This window comes from Suncus etruscus, chromosome 1, assembly GCF_024139225.1.
Source record: "Suncus etruscus isolate mSunEtr1 chromosome 1, mSunEtr1.pri.cur, whole genome shotgun sequence".
NCBI classification, from domain to species: Eukaryota; Metazoa; Chordata; class Mammalia; order Eulipotyphla; family Soricidae; genus Suncus; species Suncus etruscus.
In genome coordinates, this window is record NC_064848.1 from 173,949,555 (window position 1) to 173,973,580 (window position 24,026).

The 24,026-nt window shown below is 41.3% G+C and overlaps 1 protein-coding gene across 1 annotated transcript in view; it reads right to left on the bottom strand.

The window, feature by feature from the left end:
* VMP1 (vacuole membrane protein 1) overlaps positions 1-23,802 on the bottom strand; it is a 130,489-nt gene extending 106,687 nt beyond the window's left edge. The window contains exons 1-2 of the mRNA XM_049772183.1: positions 23,716-23,802; positions 3,255-3,356 (exon numbers count right to left, since the gene is read on the bottom strand). Of these exons, the coding sequence (XP_049628140.1) occupies positions 3,255-3,330 (76 nt within the window). The 5' untranslated portion in view covers positions 3,331-3,356; positions 23,716-23,802. The remainder of the gene's footprint in view (positions 1-3,254; positions 3,357-23,715) is intronic.
* Positions 23,803-24,026: the final 224 nt, after the last annotated feature.

The window sequence follows — 24,026 nt, forward strand, 5'->3', positions numbered from 1 at the left end:
GTGGTACATATACACAATGAATATTATGCTGCCGTCAGAAGAGATGAAGTCATGACATTTTCCTATACGTGGATGTACATGGAATCTATTATGCTGAGTGAAATAAGTCAGAGGGAGAGAGATAGACGCAGAATAGCCTCACTCATCTATGGGTTTTAATAAAAATTAAAGACATTATTGTAATAAGGCCCAGAGACAATAGAGTTAAGGGCCGAAAGGGCCAGAAGGACAGGCTCGCAATTTGAAGCTCACCACAGAGTGTTGAATGCTGTTAGGGGAAATAACTACACTAACAACTAGCATGACAATGTTAAAGTATGAGAGAAGTAGAATGCCTGTCTCGAATACTCGCAGGGGTAGAGAAAGAGGGGGGCATTGGTGGTGAGAATGTTGAAGGGGGGGTATTCTGTTTATGACTGAAACAACTACAATCATGCTTGTAATCATGGTGCTTAAATAAAGATTAAGAAAAAAAGACCAAGTTAAATATGACTTGTACGGGGGCCAGAGAGATAGCACAGCAGCAGGACATTTGCCTTACACTGACGATCCAGGATATATCCAGTATCCCATATGGTCCCCTGAGCACTGTTGAAAATATAACTTGTTTTGTGTGTGTGTGTGTGTGTGTGTGCGTGTGTGTGTGCGTGTGTATGTGCGTGTGTGTGTGTTTAATAAATATTTTCATTTAAACACCACAAAAAAAAAAAAAGAAAAAGAAAAAAAGCAAAAGGGTCAGTGGTGAAAAGTCTTGGGCACTTTGATGATGGTGAAGCATATAGCAACTGCCCATTAATACTGTAGATGTTAACACTAGTGTAACCAAGTTACCTAGACTATAATCTTAAAAAAACCTTAAAAGAAAAAAGGAAGCTCCAAAATTAGCACACTGCAGCAAAAATACTTTCTGCAAGGCAATGTACTCATTAAAATAAATCAAAACTCCAAGTGCATTTGAGGTAGCAAAAAATTTATAGAATAAAAAGACTATTATTGGCCAAGGATGTATAGTTTGGACTAGAGTAAATACTTTTTATGTTTTGGTATCTGATTGGATCTCAAAAGAAAATCATTGCTATTAACAGAAAAATAACTTCATTTTCTTTTGAACACTTAAGAAAATTTTTACTTAAATGATTTATTTTAAAATACTGCAACATTTAAATGAATAAATGCTAAATATATTAAAATTTACCACAAATTCCAATTACAGTCATAACGGATTCATTCATCTCAAACTAAAAAAAAATATTTTGAAGGGGCTGGAGAGATAGCATGCAGGTAAAGCATTTGCCTTGCATGCAGAAGGTTGGTGGTTTGAATCCCGGCATCCCATATGGTCCCCTGAGCCTGCCAGCAGTGATTTCTGAGCATAGAGCCAGGAGTAACCCCTGAACGCTGCCGGGTATAACCCAAAAACCAAAAAAAAATTTTTTTGTTTGTTTTGTTTTTGGGCCATATCTGGTGACATTCAGGGGTTACTCTTAGCTATGCACTCAGAAATCACTCCTGGCTTGGGGGACTATATGGGACGCCGGGGGATCAAACTGTGGTCCGTCCTTGGCTATTGCAAGCAAGGTAGATGCCTTAAAGCTTGCACTAACGCTCCGGCCCCTCAAACTAAAAATTTAAAACAAAAAATAAAAACAATGAAGCTTTAAATCAGAAATAGGGTTGGAGAGATAGTACAGCAAATAGGACACCTGTCTTGTATGCAGCCAAACCAGATTTGATTCCTGGCACCCCATATTGGTCCTCTGAACCCTACAGGAGTAATTCCTGATTGCAGACCCAGGATAAATTCCTGAGCATTTCAACTCTGACCCAAAAACTGAAAAATAAGAAAAAAAGACTTTCAAACAAAAACAAGGCAGGAGCAATGGGACAGAGGGTAGGGTACTTGCCTTGCATGCCCCTGACCTGGGTCTGGTCCCTGGCACCCCATATGGTCTCACCCCACCCCCTCCAACCTCCCTGACAACCATATCTCACCAGAAATGATAGAGTGATTCCTAAGTGCAAAGCCAAGCTACCAGATGTGGCCCCTAAACAATCAAAAAACAAAATTAAAAAGAAAATTTAAACAGGATTGAAGGAGATAGTTCTGGGATTATGGTTCTATCTCTGTCACCACATATGGTTCCACTGGTACTGTCAGGCTCACTCCTCAGCACAAAACTAGGAATAGCTCCTCTTAGAAACCTCCAGATGTGGGCAAACAACTTGCTCCAAAGGAAAAGAAAATAAAAAAAGAAAACAACAAACGAAAGATTAAAATGAATCCACAATAAGGGTTAAAGAAGCAAAAAAATTTTTTTGGTTTTTGGGTCACACCTGGCTGTGCTCAGGGGTTACTCCTGGGCTCTGTGCTCAGAAATTGCACAGGGGACCATATGGGAAGCCAGGAATTGAACCACCATCTGTCCTGGGTCAGCTGAGTGCAAGGCAAACACCCTACCATTATGCTATCTTTCTGGCCCCTAGAGAAGCAATTTAACAATAGAGTGCTTGCCTTAATGTGTGAGGCTTAGTTACTAAAAAGAAAAAAAAAAGGAGCATATCTTCATAGCACATCATATGGCTTTACTGTGCTGGAGAGATTATATAGAGTTCTTTTTTTCCCTTCAGTTTTCGGACCACGCCTGGTTGACACTCAGGGGTTACTCCTGGCTATGTGCTCAAAAATTGCTCCTGGCTTGGGGGACCATATAGGACCCCAAGGGATCAAACCATGGTCCGTCCTAGACTAACGCAGGCAAGGCAGATGCCTTACCACTTGCGCCACTGCTCCGGTCCCAATAGATTATATAGGGTTTAAGGCACTTGCCTTATATGCAGCTGAAATCAAGTTAATTCCCAACACCATAAAGTGTCTAGAGCACAGAGCAGGATGCAGCCCTAAGAACTGAGATGTGGCACCACCCCTTGACACAAAAACAAATGTACAATAACAACATCTGGGATTTTATGATAATGTGATTAGAATTAGTGGCACAAAAGCAAATAATAATTCTGTATCCAGAATTAATATAATTGTCTCCAGGCAATAACAACTGTCTGTTATAACTGTTAAAAAAATCACACTAACCATAAATTTATTATGAGTATTGATTTTATATAAGATATTAAAATATTGTATCGTATCTTATTTAAAAAGATAATACTATTGGATGTAACATTTATATTTTATATTTTATACTTTATATTTATATTTTACAAATATGTAGATCTTTCCCAAATCCAATATACTTTACCTGTGAAATTTCCATTATATTGCTCCTTGTTCATTGCTACACGTCTCTGGTCACAATTTTTTCCATTCTCTGCCATTTCATAAATCAACAACACTTGAGGAGCTAATATAAAAAAAAGTAAAATTCAGTGATTTGCATCTATCACTAAATAAAATGACAGAAACAACATAGCAGTAATACCCAAAATGCTATTTAAACATGTTCAAATATCCCAACAGTGGTGATACAAATATAAAAAGTTATGTAGCTACAATTTTCTCCAGTTTCTCTAGCGATTTTCCAGATTAAGATTTAGTGGCCATTTACTAGTATTTTAAATACTGGTAAGGGCCAGGGAGATAATAAAGGCTTACTATTCTGAATCTATGAAAGGAGAATAAAATTCTTTTTTTTTCCCCCACAAGATTGATGAGCATGAAAATACGTGGAGGGGGCATGCACATGTGTGATTTTTTTTTATTTTTCTTTTTTTTTGGGGGGGGGGTCATACCAGCAGTGCCCAGGGGTTTCTTCCTAGCTCTGCATTCAGAAATCACTTCTGGCAGGCTTGAGGACCTTATGGGATGCCAAAGATTGAGCACATCAAAACCCAGTCGGCTGCAAGCAAGGCAAACATCTGATCAATTGCACTATAGCTCAGGGCCCCACATGTGTAATATTAAAGAGAGAAGGCAAAGAGATGCCTAGAAATGCCCTGTATTAGAGGATGACTTCAGAACACATGTCCTATAACTGGCATGCCAGGTAGGCGCCTTTCATTCAAGACTCACTAAAGAAATTCTAGGATCTGTAACAAGCACTAAAGTTAGGTCCTTGTCCTTTAGAGGTCCTTTTGAAAGCCAGAAGAGCATGAGGACTTAAATTCTAATATGATATGGGGCCGGGCTGTGGCGCTAAAGGTAAGGTGCCTGCCTTGCCTGCGCTAGCCTTGGACGGACCGTGGCTTGATCCCCCGGTGTCCCATATGGTCCCCCAAGCCAGGAGCAACTTCTGAGCACATAGCCAGGAGTAACCCCTGAGCGTTACTGGGTGTGGCCCAAAAACCAAAAAAAAAAAAAAAATTCTAATATGATAAACAAATGTTGGTGTATGATTTAGTAGGAAGAAAAGAGTTTTTAGAATCTTACAGTCCTGGTTTCAAACCCATTTTTTTGGGTAAATATTTACATTATAACAGGGAAATTTCTAAAACTCTGAAATTAAGGAGTCGGAGAGAATATAGCAAGCAAGGAGCTTCCCTTACATGCAATCAACCCCATATGGTCTCCAAGTCCTACCAATAATGATCCTGGGTCCCAAAACAAAATAAATCAATAAGTCTCTGAGATTTAGAACTGAGGTAGTTTATATTTGTGTATGTATGTACAGGGAGTGGATAGGGACTACACCTGGAGATGTTCATTGCTTTCTCCTGGTTCTGCACTCAGGAATCATTCCTGGTGGTGCTCAGTGTCCTACATGGGGTGCTATGGCTCAAACTTGGTTCAGCCGCTTGCAATGCAAATGATTCACCTGCTACAGCATCTCTATGCCCTCAAAATTTAAAAATAGAGATACTATCACACATAACAAAGACTGACCATAAAAATGCAATAATGCAATGGACACAATACGAATATATCACTCACCCATTCTGTGAATCAGTAAATACTAGTGATAATGATGAGATGTTTAGTAAGAAGTATGGGGGCTCAGAGAACAATATAATGAGAAAAGTTCATAGAAGCTAAAAGTAAAACCTGTATATTTTTGTGAAGATGTGCACAAAAAACAACATAGTTCAAACAATTACTGTCTATTTACATACGTAATTGTGAAAACCATGCAAGAACCTGCAAATGAGCATCACAATATAGTTACACAATTTGAATCTATTTAAAAAATCATGCATTTGGAGCCGGAGAGATAGCATGGAGGTAAGGCGTTTGCCTTTCATGCAGAAGGTCATCGGTTTGAATCCCGGCATCCCATATGGTCCCCCGTGCCTGCCAGGAGCGATTTCTGAGCCTGGAGCCAGAAATAACCCCTGAGCACTGCCGGGTGTGACCCAAAAGCCACAAAAAAAAAAGTCATGCATTTTAGTTTCTACTAATAAAACCAACTGAGAATGTTTGAAATAGACCACTTAAAAGAGTTAAAGTTTTTCCATCTTCCAGTTAGGCCACTTGAATTCATACTTGAGTTCTGTAAACACTTTAACAGTGTCAGTTCATATTCAGCCAAATATGTAGGTTATTTGTTTAATATTCAAGTGGTGAAAAGATAAACAAGCAGTAGAAGGGCCAATACTATGAAGAAAACATTAAAGACCTTTTCCCTTGCAAAATATTGCAATAACTGATAAACCCAGCTTTACTCTTTCCTATATGATGTTTAGGAGCTATAAAATTGTTGATTTGCGGGGGGAAGGGAAGGGTCCACACATGGCTTAGTCCTGGATCTGACCTAGGATTACACCTTGCAGGTTCGGGGGACCATCCATAGTGCTAGGGATCAAACCTGGGTAGGCTGCATAAAAGTTAAGCACCCTACCTGCTGTACTATCTCTCCAGCCCATAATATATTAAAGGTTTTATTCAAAACAAATTGGGTTCATTTGAGTTCTTACCTATAACAAAGATATCAAACAATTATTTAAAGATTTTTTTAAAAGACACTGAAATAGGAATCTTCACTTGAGCATAAATAACGTGTTCTTACACCATATGCTAAAAAAAGGAAACAGTTAACTACCACAACCCACTTAAATTTTTTTTCTAGAAAACAAAAAGTCTGTAAGTTTATAAAAATAATCCAAGGAACCAAGTCAGTTCTTTTCATTAAACCACTGCTTTACAAACTAAATTCACAATTTTATAAACAAACTTTGCAAAACTTTTGCTTTTCCCCAAATAACATACTATATAATGCAAATATACAAGATGAAAAACCATTAAGGGCAGAGAGAGTACAGTAGGTAAGGTATTTGTCTTGTACACAGTCAACCTGGGTTTGATCCTTGGCAGCAAATATGGTACTCAAAACCTCATCAGGAGTGAAACTTATGCACAGAGCTAGGAAGCTATGAGGTGTGCTGGTGCTGGATACCCCCCAAGTAAATAAAAAACCAGACACAAAATTTCCCTGTGTGTGTGGGATGAGTGGGGGAGTGAGAGTTGTGTATGCAGAGAGGTAGTATCATAATGGTTAAGTTTTCCTGCATCCTTGCATGCAGTTGACACTATTCCAATCCTTGGTATCACATGGTCATGTGGTGTGTCCCAGCATTGACTAATGTAGCCCTCCAATGTCCTCTAGGCCTGAACAACACAGTGTTCTTTTATTTGTTTTCAGGCCACACCCAGTGATGCTCAGGGCTGACACTCCTGGCTCTGAGTTCAGAAATCACTCTTGGCAGGGTTCAGGGGAACATATGTACTGTCAGGGATCAAACCTGGCTCAAGCAATGCACAGTAAATACCTTATCTATTGTACTATTGCTCCAGACTCCTAGCACCACATTCCTGTGGTCCAGCTAATAAAGAATCACCTGACTGGTCCCCAGTTGAGCACCTCTTGCTGATCTCCTCTCTGCAAAAAAAGTTCGTTGTGGGTCAGGGAGATAGTTAAAAGTGCTGGCATGTGCAAGATCACAGGTCTGATTTCTAGTGCCACATGGATCTCTAATGCCCGGGAGCCTTTTTTAGTCTGAACAGTACTGCACTGCTAGCCCACAATCATCATGTGACCATGGCAATTTGATGTTTGACTTCTCTACCCAGGAGCAGCAAAGCAAAACATGTGCAAGCACTATAGCCAGGAGTATTTGTAACCAACCCAGTTATCACATCATCATCAACAAACAAAAAGAAGAGGATAAGGAAGTCTAACACTCGGAATCTATATTACTATCCAACTTGGCTACATTAAGGAGCTCTCTCAAATCTCTACACTCCGGTTCCTGCTAGAGGGCAGGGAAAAATAATATACTATTAGAATGACAAAGAATAATTCAAGAACCACCAATCAGAGGAGATGCACCGGGCAAGCTATGAGTATACAAGGACAGAGCTCTCATTGCAGCTCCTTCCTAGCTGTGTTTCTATCACCTTCAACTGTCTAACAACTCATCAGCTCTTTGAACCTCCCAAAGAAATAATACAGTACTCCAGAGCATATGTGTGTGTGTGTATGTGTGTGTGTGTGCTTTGTTCATTAAAAAAAAAAGGGCAGATTTCCAAGTAGCACTAAATTTTTTCTTTTTCTTTTTTCCTGAAAAGAAGGCAGGAGGACAAGGAACTTTGGAGATCTCTGTTTTGGGAAATTTTTTTAGATATTATTAGCAGGTGCAATTGAGTAAATCATTAGTTGCTGATAAGTAACTCTAACCCTAGGAACTTGAGAATGGGGATAAATATTTCAATCCTTTAAACATGCTTTATTTTCTTTGTCTTTCTGGTGACCAGTTCATTTCTTTAAAGTAACAGGGCTGGGTTACTTTAGTACAGTAGTATAGTGGGTAGGGCATTTGTTTTGCCCATCAGAAGTGATCTGAGTACAGAGGCAGAAGTAAGCCCTGAGCACTGCTGGTTTTGACCCCAAAAACCAACCAACAAATAAATAAAGTAACAGATCCAACCAAGGGGCACAGCACAAAAAGATATTCTTATCCAAGAATTAGAGGTCTGGTCCAGAAACTGGAGACAAGACCAAATAAGTATCTATAATCATGCCATAGTTAAGTCGAAGAGGAGAAGATGGTTATTATGCAGTGAATAATTATGTATCCATTACAGTTCCTCTAATTTATACATTAAACTCCTAATCTATAATGTGACTAACTATTTGGAGTTAAGGCCCATAAGCAGGTCAGAGTTAAATGAAGGGCCAGAGCAAATAGGGCACTTGTCTTGCACATACCCACTCAGGTTTGATTGTCAGCACCCTATATGGTTCCTCATGGCCACCTGGAGTGATCCCTGAGCACAGAGGCAGGAGTAAGCCATACACAAAGATTTTTTGGTGTGGTCAAAGGTGAGGGTGAGGGGGAAGGGAAGGAGGGGGAGGAGGAGGAAAGAGAACAAAAGCAGACTGGGCTGGAACACATAATTAGCATATAGGAGTCTTGGGTTTGATCCCCCAATACATTTCTGAGTGGCTCCCAAGCACAAGAAAATGTGGCCCTAGGTCCCAAATAAATGAATGAATTACTAAATAAATATACAACTGAAACATTAACATCAAGGGTTGACATTATAATATATTATAATTATATTCTGATATTACTGACATTATTATGATATTCTGTTTCATTATGGCAGAAGTGCTCAGAAAACACTAAAAATTAGCTCACAAAGGTTCTTTGTAGCAGGACATTCAGCACTAAGACAATAATACTCCATTCATGTTAAATATAAGCTATACTTGTAAGGCAAAAACAATATGAAACTAAGTTTCAATGAGCACACTCATGCAAAACATAAGATATTTAAAAATGACAACCAACTCTTTGAAAAACTAACAAAGAAAAGGTAGAATATAAGAGTGTAAAACTACTGCTTCAGGAACCAGAGGGACAGAGAGACAGACAAAGAGATAGAGCCCACACTTTGTTTTTGTTTTTGTTGGTTTTGAAGCCACATTTGAATTCCTGGCTCTTTGGTAGTACTCAGGGAACCATGCAGGGGTCCTCAAACTTTTTAAACCGGAGGCCAGTTCACTGTCCTTCAGACTGTTGGAGGGCCAGATTATAGTAAAAACAAAAATTATGAACAAATTTATATGCACACTGCCTACATCTTATTTAGAAGTGAAGAAACAAAATGGGAATAAATACAATATGTGGCCCGCGGGCTGTAGTTTGAGGACCTCTGAAAGGCATTGATGAATGAACCTAGCCAGGCTGTATGTAAACAAAACATCTTAAGTTTTATCTCTTCAGACCCTGGAGCACATAAAAAAAAACCTCAGTCAGTCCCAGTACCACATGGTTCTCTGAGCTGAGCGTAGCCCTAAGCACTGTGGATGTGATCCAAAAACGGAAGGAAGAAAGAAAGGGGAAGGGAGGAGAAGGGAAGAAGTAACTGATTCTATTTTTGTTGGCTACTAAACTTGGGGATGGGAGTGGGCTACATCCAGCAATGCTCAGGGATTACTCCAGGCTCAGCAATCAAGAATTACTACTAGTTGGGCCAAAGAGATAGCACAGCTGTAGGGCATTTGTCTTGCAAATGGCTGACCCAGGACTGGCCTTGGTTCAAATCCTAGCATCCCATATGGTCCCCGTGGCTGGAAGGAGTGATTTCTGAGCACAGAGCCAGGAATAACCTCTGAGCGCTGCTGAGTATGACCCCCTCCCCCTCCCCCCCAAAAAAGAATTACTACTAGTGGTGCTCAAGGGACCATATGGAATGCTGGAGATCAAACCTGGGTCAGCTGCATGTAAGGTAAATGTCCTACACTCTTCTATCACTCCAGCCCCTGATCATTGAAATTTAATACAGGTCAATTTTCCTGTTAAGAAAATCATCTGGGGGGCCGGGCGGTGGCGCTAAAGGTAAGGTGCCTGCCTTGCCTGCGCTAACCTTGGACGGACCGCGGTTCGATCCCCCGGTGTCCCATATGGTCCCCCAAGCCAGGAGCAACTTCTGAGCACATAGCCAGGAGTAACCCCTGAGCATTACCGGGTGTGGCCCAAAAATCAAAAAAAAAAAAAAAAAAAAAAAAAAAGAAAATCATCTGGGGCCGGCGAGGTGGTGCTAGAAGTAAGGTGTCTGCCTTGCAAGAGCTAGCCAAGGAAGGACCTTGGTTCGATCCCCTGGCATCCCATATGGTCCCCCCAAGCCAGGGGCAATTTCTGAGCACTTAGCCAGGAGTAACCTCTGAGCATCAAACGGATGTGATCCCAAAAACCAAAAAAAAAAAAAAAAAAAAAATCATCTAGTGAAGAAGCCACTGTAACACAAAACCTAGTAAGCAACATATCCAGGTTCAGATTACTAAAACCTTCTTGGGATAGAGTAGACCCAATCCCTGTCCTATTGGAGGGCCCAAACTTCCACTCAATTCCACTTATATTTCAACTGCCAGGTCCCTTGCCCAGTCTAGGAAAGAAACTGCATGCTGTAGAGTCAAACGTGGTAGGCCTGAGCTGCCATGGCACTTAATCATCCTAATGATACATTGTGGGGCATCTCTAAAGTTCATACTACTGACAATCTAGGAGGAACATAAAAAATTAGATGGGAAAGTTGCGTAGACACTCACGAAGCTGAATGAGCCAAAACAATAGCTCAGAAGGCTCAAAAAGCACCCAACAGCTCTTGGCCAAGTATTACCTACCAGGTGTGGCCCCCAGAACTCCCCGAGCACTTCTTCAGATTCCCCCAATCCTCCCAAAAGGTATCTAGACTTCCTTAAAACTATTAAAATGAACGAGCTGCATGTCTCGCTGCACCACAATCAGGACTATAGTTATCGGCACCACAATTAAAGAGTGATTCCTCAATGAACACTGCAACTGAAAGAGGTACTGGGCTGAAAAAAACTACCCAATGGGCCATGCATGCTTTTTCCGCAGAGGAAATGGTGTTAGGATTCCTAACACCACATATAGTTTATGAAACACTGCTCTCAGCACCAGAGCATAGAGCCAGAAATAGCTCTTGAGCACTGCTAGATGTGGTTCAAAAACAAACAAAACCCACACCTCAAAGGGTAGAGCACATGCATGCATGAGTACAAGAACCTGGGGTTAATCTCTGGTATGCAGAATATCCCCCAAATTGCCAGGGATGACCCTAATGACCTTTAAGCACCCCCAGGTATGGTCCCTGAAACACCAACATAAGTTTTTAAGAATAAAATCTATACTCTTGGGGCTGGAGATAGTACATGGGTAAGACATTTGCATCGCACATACCCCACCGGGTTTTGATCTCTGGCATCCCAAATGATACCTCTCACTCTTTATTCACCACTCCTTCCTAAGCAATACTCAGAGTAATTCCCTTTTTTTTTTTTGGTTTTTGGGCCCCACCCGGCAGTGCTCGGGGGTTATTCCTGGCTGTCTGCTCAGAAATAGCTCCTGGCAGGCACGGGGACCATATGGGACACCGGGATTTGAAGCAACCATCTTTGGTCCTGGATCGACTGCTTGCAAGGCAAACGCTGCTGTGCTATCTCTCCGGGCCCTCAGAGTAATTCCTGAGAGCAGAGCCAGGATAAATTCCTGAGCATTGCTAGGTGTAACAAAACCAAAGCAACAAAACCCCACACTTTTACAGAATATAGAAAGGGTTGTAAGATAATTTAGAATAAAAAGTCATGGGTCGGCGAGGTGGCGCTAGAGGTAAGGTGTCTGCCTTGCAAGCACTAGCCAAGGAAGGATGTGGTTCGATCACCCGGGGTCCCATATGGTCCCCCCAAGCCAGGGGCAATTTCTGAGCGCTTAAGCCAGGATTAACCTCTGAGCATCAAAAGAGTGTGGCCCGAAAAACAACAACAAAAAAAAAGTGAATAAAAAGTCATTATGAAAGAAAGAAAACTCATCATAGGTTCAACTCACCAGGAAGAAAAATAAAATTTATGATTTGAATATCTGATAGAACAACATGGCAAAATTTCACAAGATTTAAAAAAAGATTACAGGAGGATTGGCTCTTAGTACACACCAAGAAAGGCATAAACACAGCCAAACAAAAACAATGAACGGATAACAGAAACTTAAGAGATAGTACACAGCTTAAGGACCTTGCCTGGAATGTGGCCACCCCTGGTTTGATCCCCACACTGCAACATATGGTTACCTGAGCAAACCCTGAAGTAACCTGAGTACAGAGCTGGGAATAGCCCCAGAGCACCACTGGGTGTGGTTCACTTCAAACACTGACTGATTAATCAAGATTTTTAACAGGAATCAAGGACATGCTCAAATATATAAACTAACCTCACATACTAAGAAACTAGAAAAGAATAAAAAAATAAATCTTAAACTAAAAAGAAAAATAAGAATTAGAAACAAAACAAGTAATAAATTAAAACAAAAACAAACGAAACCACAAACCGGATAAATGAAACCAGGAAACCAGGAATTGTTTCTGAAAGAATAAACAAGGCAGAAAAACCCTTAGCTTGTCTCATGAGGACAAAAAGAGAAAACCCAAATAAGTTGGATCAGAAATGAAAGGGGGGGAAATCACAAAATTTACAGAAACACTAAAGTTCACAATCACTCTGAGCAACCTTGTCATTAAGTTGGGAACCTAGAAGAAATGAAGAAGTATCAGAATCATGTATCTTCCCAAGATTTAATCATGAAGAAGCAGAAATTCCAAATAAACCAAGTAAAAAACCCAAAACAGTAATCAAGAATCTCTTTAAGAACAGTCTGGATCTAGAAGGGTTCATTGAGTTCTACGAAACCTTCAATACGCCTACCTATATTTTTCAAGCTCTTCCAAAATATATTTTGTTTTTGATTTTAGGTCACAGCTGGCTGTGACGAGGACTTACTCCTGGCTTTGCACTCAGAAATTATTCCAGTCAGGGATCAGGTGATCATATTGTGTGCTGAGGACTGAACCAAATACAAGGCAAATGTCCTGTACAATCTTAAAATAACAAAGAAATGGGAACTCTTCCTAATAGCTTCTTTTTTTTTTTTTTTTTTGGTTTTTGGGTCACACCCGGCAGTGCTCAGGGGTTACTCCTGGCTGTCTGCTCAGAAATCGCTCCTGGCAGGCACGGGGGACCATATGGGACACCGGGATTCGAACCAACCACCTTTGGTCCTGGATTGGCTGCTTGCAAGGCAAATGCCGCTGTGCTATCTCTTCGGGCCCCCTAATAGCTTCTATAAAGCCAAATTATCTTAATATAAAAGGTGGTCAGGGGTATTACTTAAAAGAAAATTACAGATCTATATTACTGATAAGCATTGAAACAAATATCCTCAACAAAATCTTCATGAGGGGCTGGAGCCCTCGTGTGAAGTGTAGGGTACTTGCCGTGCATGCAAACAACTCCACAAGCATAGCCAGGAATAATTAGGATTCATTTCAGGAATAAAAGTAAGAATCAAGGGGGTTAGAGTGAAGGCATAGTGGTACAGCATTTGCCTTGCACACAAACAACCCGGATGGACCTAGGTTGTATCCTTGACATCCCATATAATCCCCTGAGCCTGCCAATAGCAATTTTTGAGAAGCAGGATTACCTGCATGCAAGGCAAATGTCTTAAAACCTCTGTACTGGGGCCAGAGCGATAGCACAGTGAGGAGGGGGTTTGCCTTGCACACGAGACTCAGTTTCGATCCCCAACATCTCATATGGTCCCTCAAGCCTGCGAGGAGTGATTCCTGAATGCAGAGCCAAGAGTAACCCCTCAACACTGCCTTGTGTGGCCCACAAACCAAAATAATAATAAATAATAATAGTAAAGGGCTGGAGAGATAGCACAGCTGTAGAGCGTTTGCCTTGCATGCAGCAATCCAGGACTGATGGTGGTTTGACTGGCATCCCATAAGAGGTGCCAGGGATTGATTGAACTTGGATCAGCTGATTGCAAGGCAAATGCTCTAATACTATTGCTCCAACCCGTAATTTAAGTTTCTGAATAAGTGCTTACAATTACTTACAAAAACAAAAAAATGTGGCGCTAGAGGTAAGGTGTCTGACTTGCAAGCGCTAGCCTAGAATGTACTGTGGTTTGATCCCCCAGCATTCCATATGGTTCCCCCAAGCCAGGAGCGATTTCTGAGTGCATAGCTAGGAGTAACTCCTGAGCGTCAATGGGTGTGGCCCCAAAACAAAACAAAAAACAAAAACAAAAAATGAAAACCATGCTCTCAACTGTGGTTCAACTACCTAGTAATACCCTTGCAAAATATGACAGCTTTTATTATTTTGTGTATTTTACGTGGGAGTGGGATGGGCTGGTGTTTGGGCCTTGCCTGGCAGTGATCATGAATTACTCCCTGGTTTGATGCTCAGGGGACCATATTGTGCCAAGAAATAAACTTGGTTGAGCTGGAATGTTAGTGCAGTGGGTAAGTGCCTTGCACACAGCCAATCCAGATTAAATCCCCAACACTCCATAGGGACCACTGAGCACTAATAGGAGTGATCCTTGAGCCAGGAATAAGTCCTGATTAAAAACCAAGTGTGGCCCCCCAAAACAAAAAGAGCTCCCTCAAAAAATAAATGAGGGGCCGGAGTGGTGGCGCAGCAGTAGGGTAAGTGACTGACCTAGGAAGGACCGTGGTTCCATCCCCTGGCATCTCATATGATCCTCCAAGCCAGGAGCAATTTCTGAACGCTTAGCCAGGAGTGACCCCTGAGCATCACCAGGTGTGGCCCAAAAAAGAGCATTATCAGCTCTTTCAGTTATCTTGAGACCCTGATCTTTCTTCTCTCACAAAATTCCTCTACCAATTCCTTTACTCAACATGTCTAGCTTCTCTTTGCTAACGCTGCAAATGGTGAATTTGGTTTCACAGTTAAAAATACTTCTGATATTTGAACTTATAGTCTTCACTTTTAGATATTTAATAGCACATTGGATAACCCAAAATCACCTCAAATTTAACATGTCCTTTATGTCATAAAATTAACTCCTACTAATGAAAAAGAAACCTAGTTCTCCCTGTTCTTTCCTCTTCAGGTATGTACACAGCCGTGTATCCAATAAACTAAAAATAGAAGCCCGTCATCTTTGACTCTTATTTCCTTACTCTTCATATCTAATCCAGGAACCACTCCTGATCTAAATAAATTTAGTATCCACCTACTATCCCTTTTAAATTTATTTTTATCATCATTCTAGTCCATGCTGTTTTCTTTTTTTTTCTTTTTTCTTTTTTCTTTTTTTTTTTTGGTTTTTGGGCCACACCCAGCGGTGCTCAGGGGTTACTCCTGGCTATCTGCTCAGAAATAGCTCCTGGCAGGCACCGGGGACCATATGGGACACCGGGAGTCGAACCAACCACCTTTTGGTCCTGGATCCGCTGCTTGCAAGGCAAACGCCACGCCTCTGTGCTATCTCTCTGGGCCCGCTGTTTCCTTTTCACTTGAATCAAAGCAATTTTCTCTTTGTTTCTATCCCCTCCCCCTCAATTCTAGGGTTATACATAAGATGCTCTGTGCTCAGAGATCAGTACTGATGGGGTTCAGGAGATCATATGAATTGTCAGGGATCCAACGTAGGTCAGCTGTGTGCAAAGCAAGTACTCTACTCACTGTACTATCACTCTGGCCCTTCATCTCTATTTTTGCCTCTTTTAAGCCATCCTTCACTCTTAAGCAAGAGTAATATAATAAATCATATTACTTCCAAACATGAAACAGTATAATGACTTCCTGCTGCTCTCAGTCAAATACAAACTTACCGCAACCTCCTACAACCTGGGCCATTAATATGTACCTGGCCTAATTTCAAGTATAATATGTATTGCAGTCTCAGAGAGAAACAAATCCATATAATTTCTGCTTCAGACGTTTGACCATCTTTCATAACATTTATAATACCATGCAAAGTTTTCCACTTCTATATTATTTTTTCCTGGTAAAAAGGACACAAGATGTTTGCTCACTGACTGGATAAATGAACAGATATAAGAAATGGCATTGCAAAGTGGTCTTTTTTTTTTTTTTTTGGTTTTTGGGTCACACCCGTTTGCACTCAGGGTTACTCCTGGCTCTGTGTTCAGAAATCGCTCCTGGCAGGCTTGGGGGACCATATAGGATGCCGGGATCTGAACCACCATCCTTCAGCATGCAAGGCAAACTCTTTACCTCCATGCTATCTCTCCGGCTCCATCTTTTTTTTTTTTTTTTTGCTTATGATTCTTTTGACATACTCAGCACTGCTCAAGGGCTACTCCCAGTTCAGTGTTTGAGCGCAGTGATGCTCAGGAGAACATAAGGGACCAAATCAGGGTTTCCTGGGGTTAGAGTTAAATTACAGTGGGTAGGGTGCTTACCATGCATGCAACTGACCAAGTTTTATCTCTGATACCCCATATGGACCCTGAGCACTGCCAGGAATGATTCCTGAGTGCAGCTGTGCTATCACTCTAGCCCTAAATACCAAATTCTAAATTAAAATTCTGACAGTTCATGTTATGGCTTTTAAAGATAATGTAAAATGTTAATTCAAACGGCTGAGTGAAAGACTACAAGAATGCTTAAAGTACCTCACATATATTGTAAAATTCTCACGAAATTAAATGTCTGTATTCACTGAAACCTCATTCATAATACCAAAATAATAAAGCAAATATCTACATAAAGACACGTTTTCAGGGCCATGTTACCAGAGAGACAGCAAAGTGGTTAGAGCCCCTTGGTTTGCATTCAGCTAACATGGATTCAATCCCTAGAATTACATAAGGTACCCTGAGCACTGCAAGGTGATCTCGGCACAGAGAGCTAAGAATAAGCACAAGGAATAGCTGAGTGTGCCCCTTGACCCTTCTTCCTAAATAAGGCATGCTTATTTATTTATTTATTTATTTGTTTGTTTGTTTGTTTATTGGTTTTTGGGTCACACCGTAAGGTGCTAAAGGATTATTCCTGGCTCTGCATTCAGAAATCGCTCCTGGCAGGCACAGAGGAACCACATGGGATGCCGAAATTTGAACCAAGGAATCCAGGATTCCTCCAGGATTGGCTCTGTGCAAGACAAACACTATCTTTTCTGCCCCAGGCATGCTCTTTTAAAAGGCAGAATGAATAAGAACTCTTAGCAAAGTTCAGCAGACTACAAGATGATAAAGATGACAACTGTGGTTAATTGTGCTGTGGGGTTGTACAATGCTTCATTTAAACCTAATCAATTGAAACTAATAATAAAATGTCTGACCTCACTGCCTAAGAGGAAACAGATAGTAAGAAATTGAACAACTAGTCAAGGGTCACAGAGTCTTAGGTCTGGAATTTGAACCAAGCTAATCTAACTTCACTTACTCCTGGCTCTGCACTTAAGAATTACTCCCAGGGTCAGAGAGATAGCACAGCAGAAAGGCGTTTGCCTTGCACGCAGCAGATTCAGGAAGGATGGTAGTTTGAATCCCAGCATCCCATATGGTCCCCCGTACCCGTAAGAGGTGATATCTGAGTGCAGAGCCAGGAGTAACCTCTGAGTGATGCTGAGTAAGACCAAACCAAACCAAACAAAACAAAAAAGAAAACCCCAAAACAAACAACCAAAATAATTACTCCTGACAGTACTCATGGGACCATATGGGATGCCAGGAATGGAACCCAGGTCAGCCACGTGAAGGCAAGCACCTCATCTGCTGAACTTTACTCTGGCTCAATATGACACAGCCTTATTGCTATCTACATAGTCCTAGAAAAATAAAACTACAAATACCAAAATTATTATATAGTAAAGAATATCAAAAGGAGGAAGTATCATAATGAACTATTGAAAAGATTATGTATTTCTGGAGTCTGGGATAGGATTACTCAATGATTAATGTGTACTTTCTTAATTAAAAAATGCCTTAATGGGGGCCGGAGAGATATGCAGAAGGACGGTGGTTCGAATCCCGGCATCCCATATGGTCCCCGAGCCTGCCAGGAGTAGAGCCAGGAGTAACCCCTTAGCACCCAAAAATCAATCAATCAATCAATCAATAAAAATGCCTTAAGCTTCAAGTATCACCATTTATCTGACACAAAAAACCGGCGTTGCTCAGGGGTTACTTCTGGCTGTCTGCTCAGAAATAGCTCCTGGCAGGCACAGGGGACCATATGGGACACTGGAATTCGAACCAACTACCTTTGGTCCTGGATCGGCTGCTTGCAAGGCAAACGCCGCTGTGCTGTGCTATCTCTCCGGGCCCAAGGAGCATATTTTAAAAATGAGCTCTAAATAAAGCTTTTTTGTTTCTTTGTTTTTGTTGGGGCCATACCTGGCAGTGCTCAGGGGTTACTCCTGGCTCTGCCCTCAGAAATCATTCCTGGCAGGATCGGGGGACCATATGGGATGCCTGGGATCGAACCTGGGTCCAGGCCCATTCCAGGTTAGCCGTGTGCAAAGCTGTTGCGCAAGGCTGTTATGCTATCACTCTGGCCTTATATAAGCTTTTATACAAAGTTGCTTCCCTCTCCTCCAAATGAAGTTCTTGAAGTCATAATCTAAAATTTTACTTCCCTAATTTTTACAAGTCTTAATTATAAAAAAAAAATAAGAGCAAGGGATGGAGCGATAGCACAGTGATAAAGCATTTGCCTTGCATATGGCTGACCTAGTATGATCCTGGCATCTCATGGTATTTGAGTACCACCAAGAATGACCCCCGAGTGCAAAGTCAGTAGTAAACCCAGAGCACAGCATGGTAAACCAGTGGGTGTGGCCTCAACCTCCACCCACCACCCAAGCACATAATTAACTAACAACAAGCAAGCTATCACTCTAACATTTCTGGTTTGCTTCTGGGGTTAGTCACATTTCTCTAATCTGGAATTCATTTATGTATACACAACAGGACACATAAACAAAGAGAACTGTGGGGAGGGGAGCAATGTAAAAGGTACCTGGCACAGTAACAGCCAAGAAAGGGGAGAAATGAATCACTTTCTGAAATCAACAGAATCAAAATAGTGCTCCCCAAGAACTCTTTTTTTTGGTCTTTGGGTCACACCCGGCAGTGCTCAGGAGTTACTCCTGGCTCTGCACTCAAAAGTCACTCCTGGCAGGCTCGGGGGACCGTCGGGAATGCTGGGATTTGAACCCGAATCCATCCTGTGTTGGCCACGTCAAGGCAAAAACCTTACTGCTGTGCTATCACTCCAGACCCCCTCCATGAACTTTTTTACCCAGAAGAAACAACTAAAGAAATTACCTATAGATAATATAACAAATGATTAAAATTAAAAATCTTTTAAAAATTTAACTTGAGCTAGAAAATACAGCTTCTTCCTACTCATCAGCAACATTAACTCAATAGAGGAATGTGTTACAAAGATCCTCTCTACCTTTTCCACTTGCCAGAAAGATGACACCTTCACATCAGAGGGTAATGGATAAGAGCTCACTGTGCTGAAGAACAGAACTAATTTTTTCTTTCCTTATCCATTTTACTGTAAATTTTGCCAAGCACACTAATTTTTCTTAAATAACAGGCTAAATCAGCTAAAAGGGAAAACACAGTGTGATCTCTTTAATATATTTCACACATTTTTTTGTTTGTTTGTTTGTTTTTGGGTCACACCTGGCAGCCCTCTGGGGTTACTCCTGGCTTTATGTTCAGAAATCGCCCCGGCAGGCTCAGGGGACCATATGGGATGCCGGGATTCATTTCAACTACACAAGGCAAATGCCTTATCTCCATGCTTTCTCTCCGGCCACTATTTCACACATTTTCATGCAAACTAAGAAATATTATCAAATCATATGAAGATACCTACAGACAACCTTAGCATTAAATCAGAAAGAACAAGGTCAGGGCCCAGAAGACAGCATAACAAGTAGGGCACTTTGCCTTGCATGCAGTCAAGCTAGATTCAATTCCTTGTACCCATCTGGTCCCCCCAAAATGGCCAGAAGTGATTTCTAATCATAGAGCTAGGAGTAAGCAGAGGACTGCTGAGTATTGCCCCCAAACAACTAAACAAACAAAAAGTAAGAGCAGAGGCCAGGGATGGAATCCATCAGTAAACAGCATGCCTTATCTGAGTGAGGCCCTAGGTCTGATCCCCAGTACTGAAAACCAAAACCAAAACCCAAAAACCAGGGGCCAGAGTGATAGGACAGTTCAAGTGGATATGAGGCTTGCCTTGCACATGACTGAAATTGAATTCCTGGCATCCCTTATGGTCCCCCCAAGCCAATGAGGACTGATTCCTGAGTACAGAGCCAGGAGTAACTCCTGAGCACCACTACATGTGACCCCAAAACAAAACAAAACAAAACATAAACAATTCAACAAAATAAAATCCAGAAGGAATTAGAGGGGATCTCAGTTCCAGTTAAAGTTCTGATGCTATCATCTAACCTATATGATCCAGGCAAGTTATTACGGATATTTCTGAGCTCCAACTTTCTCTGTTAAATTAAAATAATCTTTTTTGTTAAACTATATAGTTCTTACAGAGGTTGTTCTAATTCTAGTGTTTTTAGTGAACAGATCAAGTTTCTTTCTTAATGTAAGCAAATCAGATAACTTGTAAGTAATAGAAACTATGCCTTCCTCTACTGTAATTTCAAATTAAAAATTTATTGTAGGGGCCGAGAGATAGCATGGAGGCAGTGCATTTGCCTTGCATGCAGAAGGACCTGGTTCGAATTCCGGCATCCCATATGGTCCCCGTCCCCCAAGCCTGCCAGGAGTGATTTCTGAATGCAGAGCCAGAAGTAATCCCTGAAGACTGCCGATGTGACACCCCCCCCAACCCCCCCCCCCCAATTATTGTAGTTTAGGTAACAGTACAACAGTGTTACCATTTGTGATTTTAATTTAAAAAGTTACTGCACCTTCACCACAATCAAGTGCTACACTTGGAGATTCTTTTTTTTTGGGGGGGGGGGGCTCAGCAGAGCTCAGGGGTTACTTCTGGCTCTGTGCTCAGAAATCACTCCAGACAGCCTCAGGGGACCATATGGAATATTTGGGTCCCCAGGTTGGATTCGTGCAAGGTAAATGCCCTACCAACAGTTGGAAATTTTCTTTAATGACCACAGATCATGACCAAAAAGAGGGAGAGAATTATATTTAAGTTTCCAAATGCAAAATTATACTCATTTTATTTACTTACTTATTAACTAGGCTGACTAACTCAATGAATTATAGTATCACACTCATCTTTGGCATGCTTTTATCATGTTCAAAAGTAGGACAAAGATCATCTCTGGTAAGTGGTAATATTTTCAAATAACAAAGAATATAAATATAAAATATCACATTTTGAAATGATGCAAAATAATAGAACTTTGCACCGATATATTTCCAGTTCTTAAAATAAAATGACAATACCACCACATTCATTTAGTGACTTCTTATTTATTATCTTACCTATAATTGTGACAATCCAATGATGCAATGTAAGTGCATATCAACACAATCTAGACCAACTCGGAAAGTAAGGAAATTTGTAAGTTTTACTTGGCAAGTTTTGAAGCCTAGATTTCAATCCAGCTTATTTAAGTTTAAAGTTTACTGATCTTTATAATATTGAAAAGATATAATTCAAGGCCTTAAGAAATGGTAGAGGTTTGAGGTTCATGTTTGAGGTTCAGGGATTGAATTCAAGCCAAAGGCAGGAATGAGATGAAAAAGTGAAAAACGCTGGATAACAGCCCATGGATAAATGAACAAATAACAACAATACATACATACATGGTCACATTTGAAATTGTAAATTTGATAAGAATATTTCTAGATGCAAACGATAGATCCAAAAATATTATTCCACATCTCAAAAATCTTGTCATTTTAGTTCAAAGACAAGTGTGAAATTTTTTTTCAGAATGGAATATGTAAATTAGACAAACTGATTAAACTAATTATAGAGACGAAACTCCTGATAGAAATTAACTATTTATGGGGCCGGGCGGTGGCGCTGGAGGTAAGGTGCCTGCCTTACCTGCGCTAGCCTAGGAGATGGACCGCGGTTCGATCCCCCGGCGTCCCATATGGTCCCCCAAGCCAGGAGCGACTTCTGAGCGCATAGCCAGGAGTAACCCCTGAGCGTTACCGGGTGTGGCCCAAAAACCAAAAAAAAAAAAAAAAAAAAAAAAAAGAAATTAACTATTTATTAAAAAATTTCAGAAACTGGTGGTTTCATTTTATTTTCGAACATGAGTCAGAGCAATTAAACTGCTTGATTGATTATATCTAATAGGTCACATTCCAAAGAAAAAAAGGTATTTTTTTTCTTGGCGTCATAGCTTTCTTTTTGTTTATTAGTTTGTTTTTGTTTGGGGCCAAACTTGTAGACACTCAGGGGTTGTCACTCCTGGCTCTGCGCCCAGAATTACTCCCGGCAAGCTTGAAGGACCATATGGAATGCCCAGTATTGAACCTGGGTTAGCTGCGTGCAAGGCAAACGCCTTACCCTCTGGCCCAATTCAGAGTTTTCAAGTAACTCAAGCAAGGAGTAAATCCAAAAGATCTCTAATATAGTCACTTCACACCTACACAAGTTACTTGCACTTAGGTAATGCCATCCCTCATCCAAGCTCCATACAATCTTGATTGCATAAAATTTGCCCATTTACTAAGGCCAAAAGATAATACAGTAGGATCAAGAGATAAAACAGGGGTTGGGGTGCTTGCCTTGCACAACACAGACCCGATTTGATTCCTGGCTCCATATATAGTCCCTCCAGTTTGTCAGGAGCATAAAGCCAAGAATAAGTCCTGAGCACAGCCTGGTGTTCTCCAACCCTTCCATTCCCCAAATAGTAGTAAGTTTCTAATTCTGATCATCTATGTTAGGAATACACAAAATCAGGGCTAGAGAGAACAAAATAGATAGCAGTACGTACACTAGTTATCACTAAACACTAAAAATACTTGTGCAAGCTTTTCTAAAGTGTCAGTACAAATTATACAATGTGTTGTACAAGGCCCAAAAGGAACTAAAAGACATTAAATATTGGAAAGAGAAGAGAAAAGCTAATCAGCAGTGATAGATAGGGTGTATATGTGATTTCTGCATGATGTTATAACGTTCAGGAAATAAAATATAATAGTGCAAAATCTACTAGAGGCCATCAGTAATCTTTTTTTGTTTTGTTTTTATTTTTGGTGGTGGTGGCCATCAGTAATCTTTAGCAGTAGGAAAAGAGTCCTATCTGGCTTCATAGAACTTTAGAGGGTTTCTTAGAATTTAAAAAAATAAGACAACTATTGATTTACTGCAAATGATCCCAGTATAAGGGAACAGAAAGTCCGAAGAGTCCAGGAATTTGGGGGAAAAAAGCAGAGAACCTTATTCTTCCTGAAAGCAGAGAGATGAGACTGGTCTTCAAAGGCCCCAATTCCCTTGGCCACCTAGGCTTTCGATGACGCTGACACGCCAGGATTTTGTTTAGAATAGGTTATGCATCATGTGCAGGTGGTTAGGAGAAGCAAGGCACCCAAACAGATGCTGAGAAACAGCTTGGTCATCAGCAGGGAAGACCTTTTCGTCTTCCTCCAAGGTCCTAGACACCACAGGAGGAAGGAATGGGGTCCTCCCCAGAAACCTAGAAGAGGGCTTCCAGGTCCAGGGCAATGACAGCGAGTGATCGGGCGCCCAAACCATGGGCTCCATGCACGGGGTCGCCGTCGATCACTGACAAGTGTCCCAAATCATCGGGCTCATGCCAAGACTCAGAAGACAGCCCGAGCCAGTGGTGCCCTAAATGCTCCTTTGGAAGTCAAAAATAATCAGTGTCCCCAACCACCAAGAAAGCTCAGGACTAAGCCCAGCTCTGTGGAAAAAGAGCCTCAAGTGCCCTTGCCACGTTCCCCAACGTCTTCCCCCTTACCCGTTCCTATCCCCGGCTTCTCCGGATCTCCAGATCCTGGAAGCGGCTCTCTTGCCCGACTTGCTCACACCAGCCGCTGGGTTCCGGCCAACCGGAAGTCGGTCTACGTCACTTCCGCGCTGTGTCTCCCTCGGGAGGTCGCCTCTTAAAGGGGAACGCTCCTATTCTTTTCTGGCTGGGCTTCGGCTCGGGATTTCAGTGCGCGCGCGGTGGGCGGGGCCACAGGAAACTTGATGGAAGGCTCTGGAGGCGGGACTTGACCCGGAAGTGGTTGTCCCGGGACCCCGGAAGGAGTCACTCGCGCGCTCCAT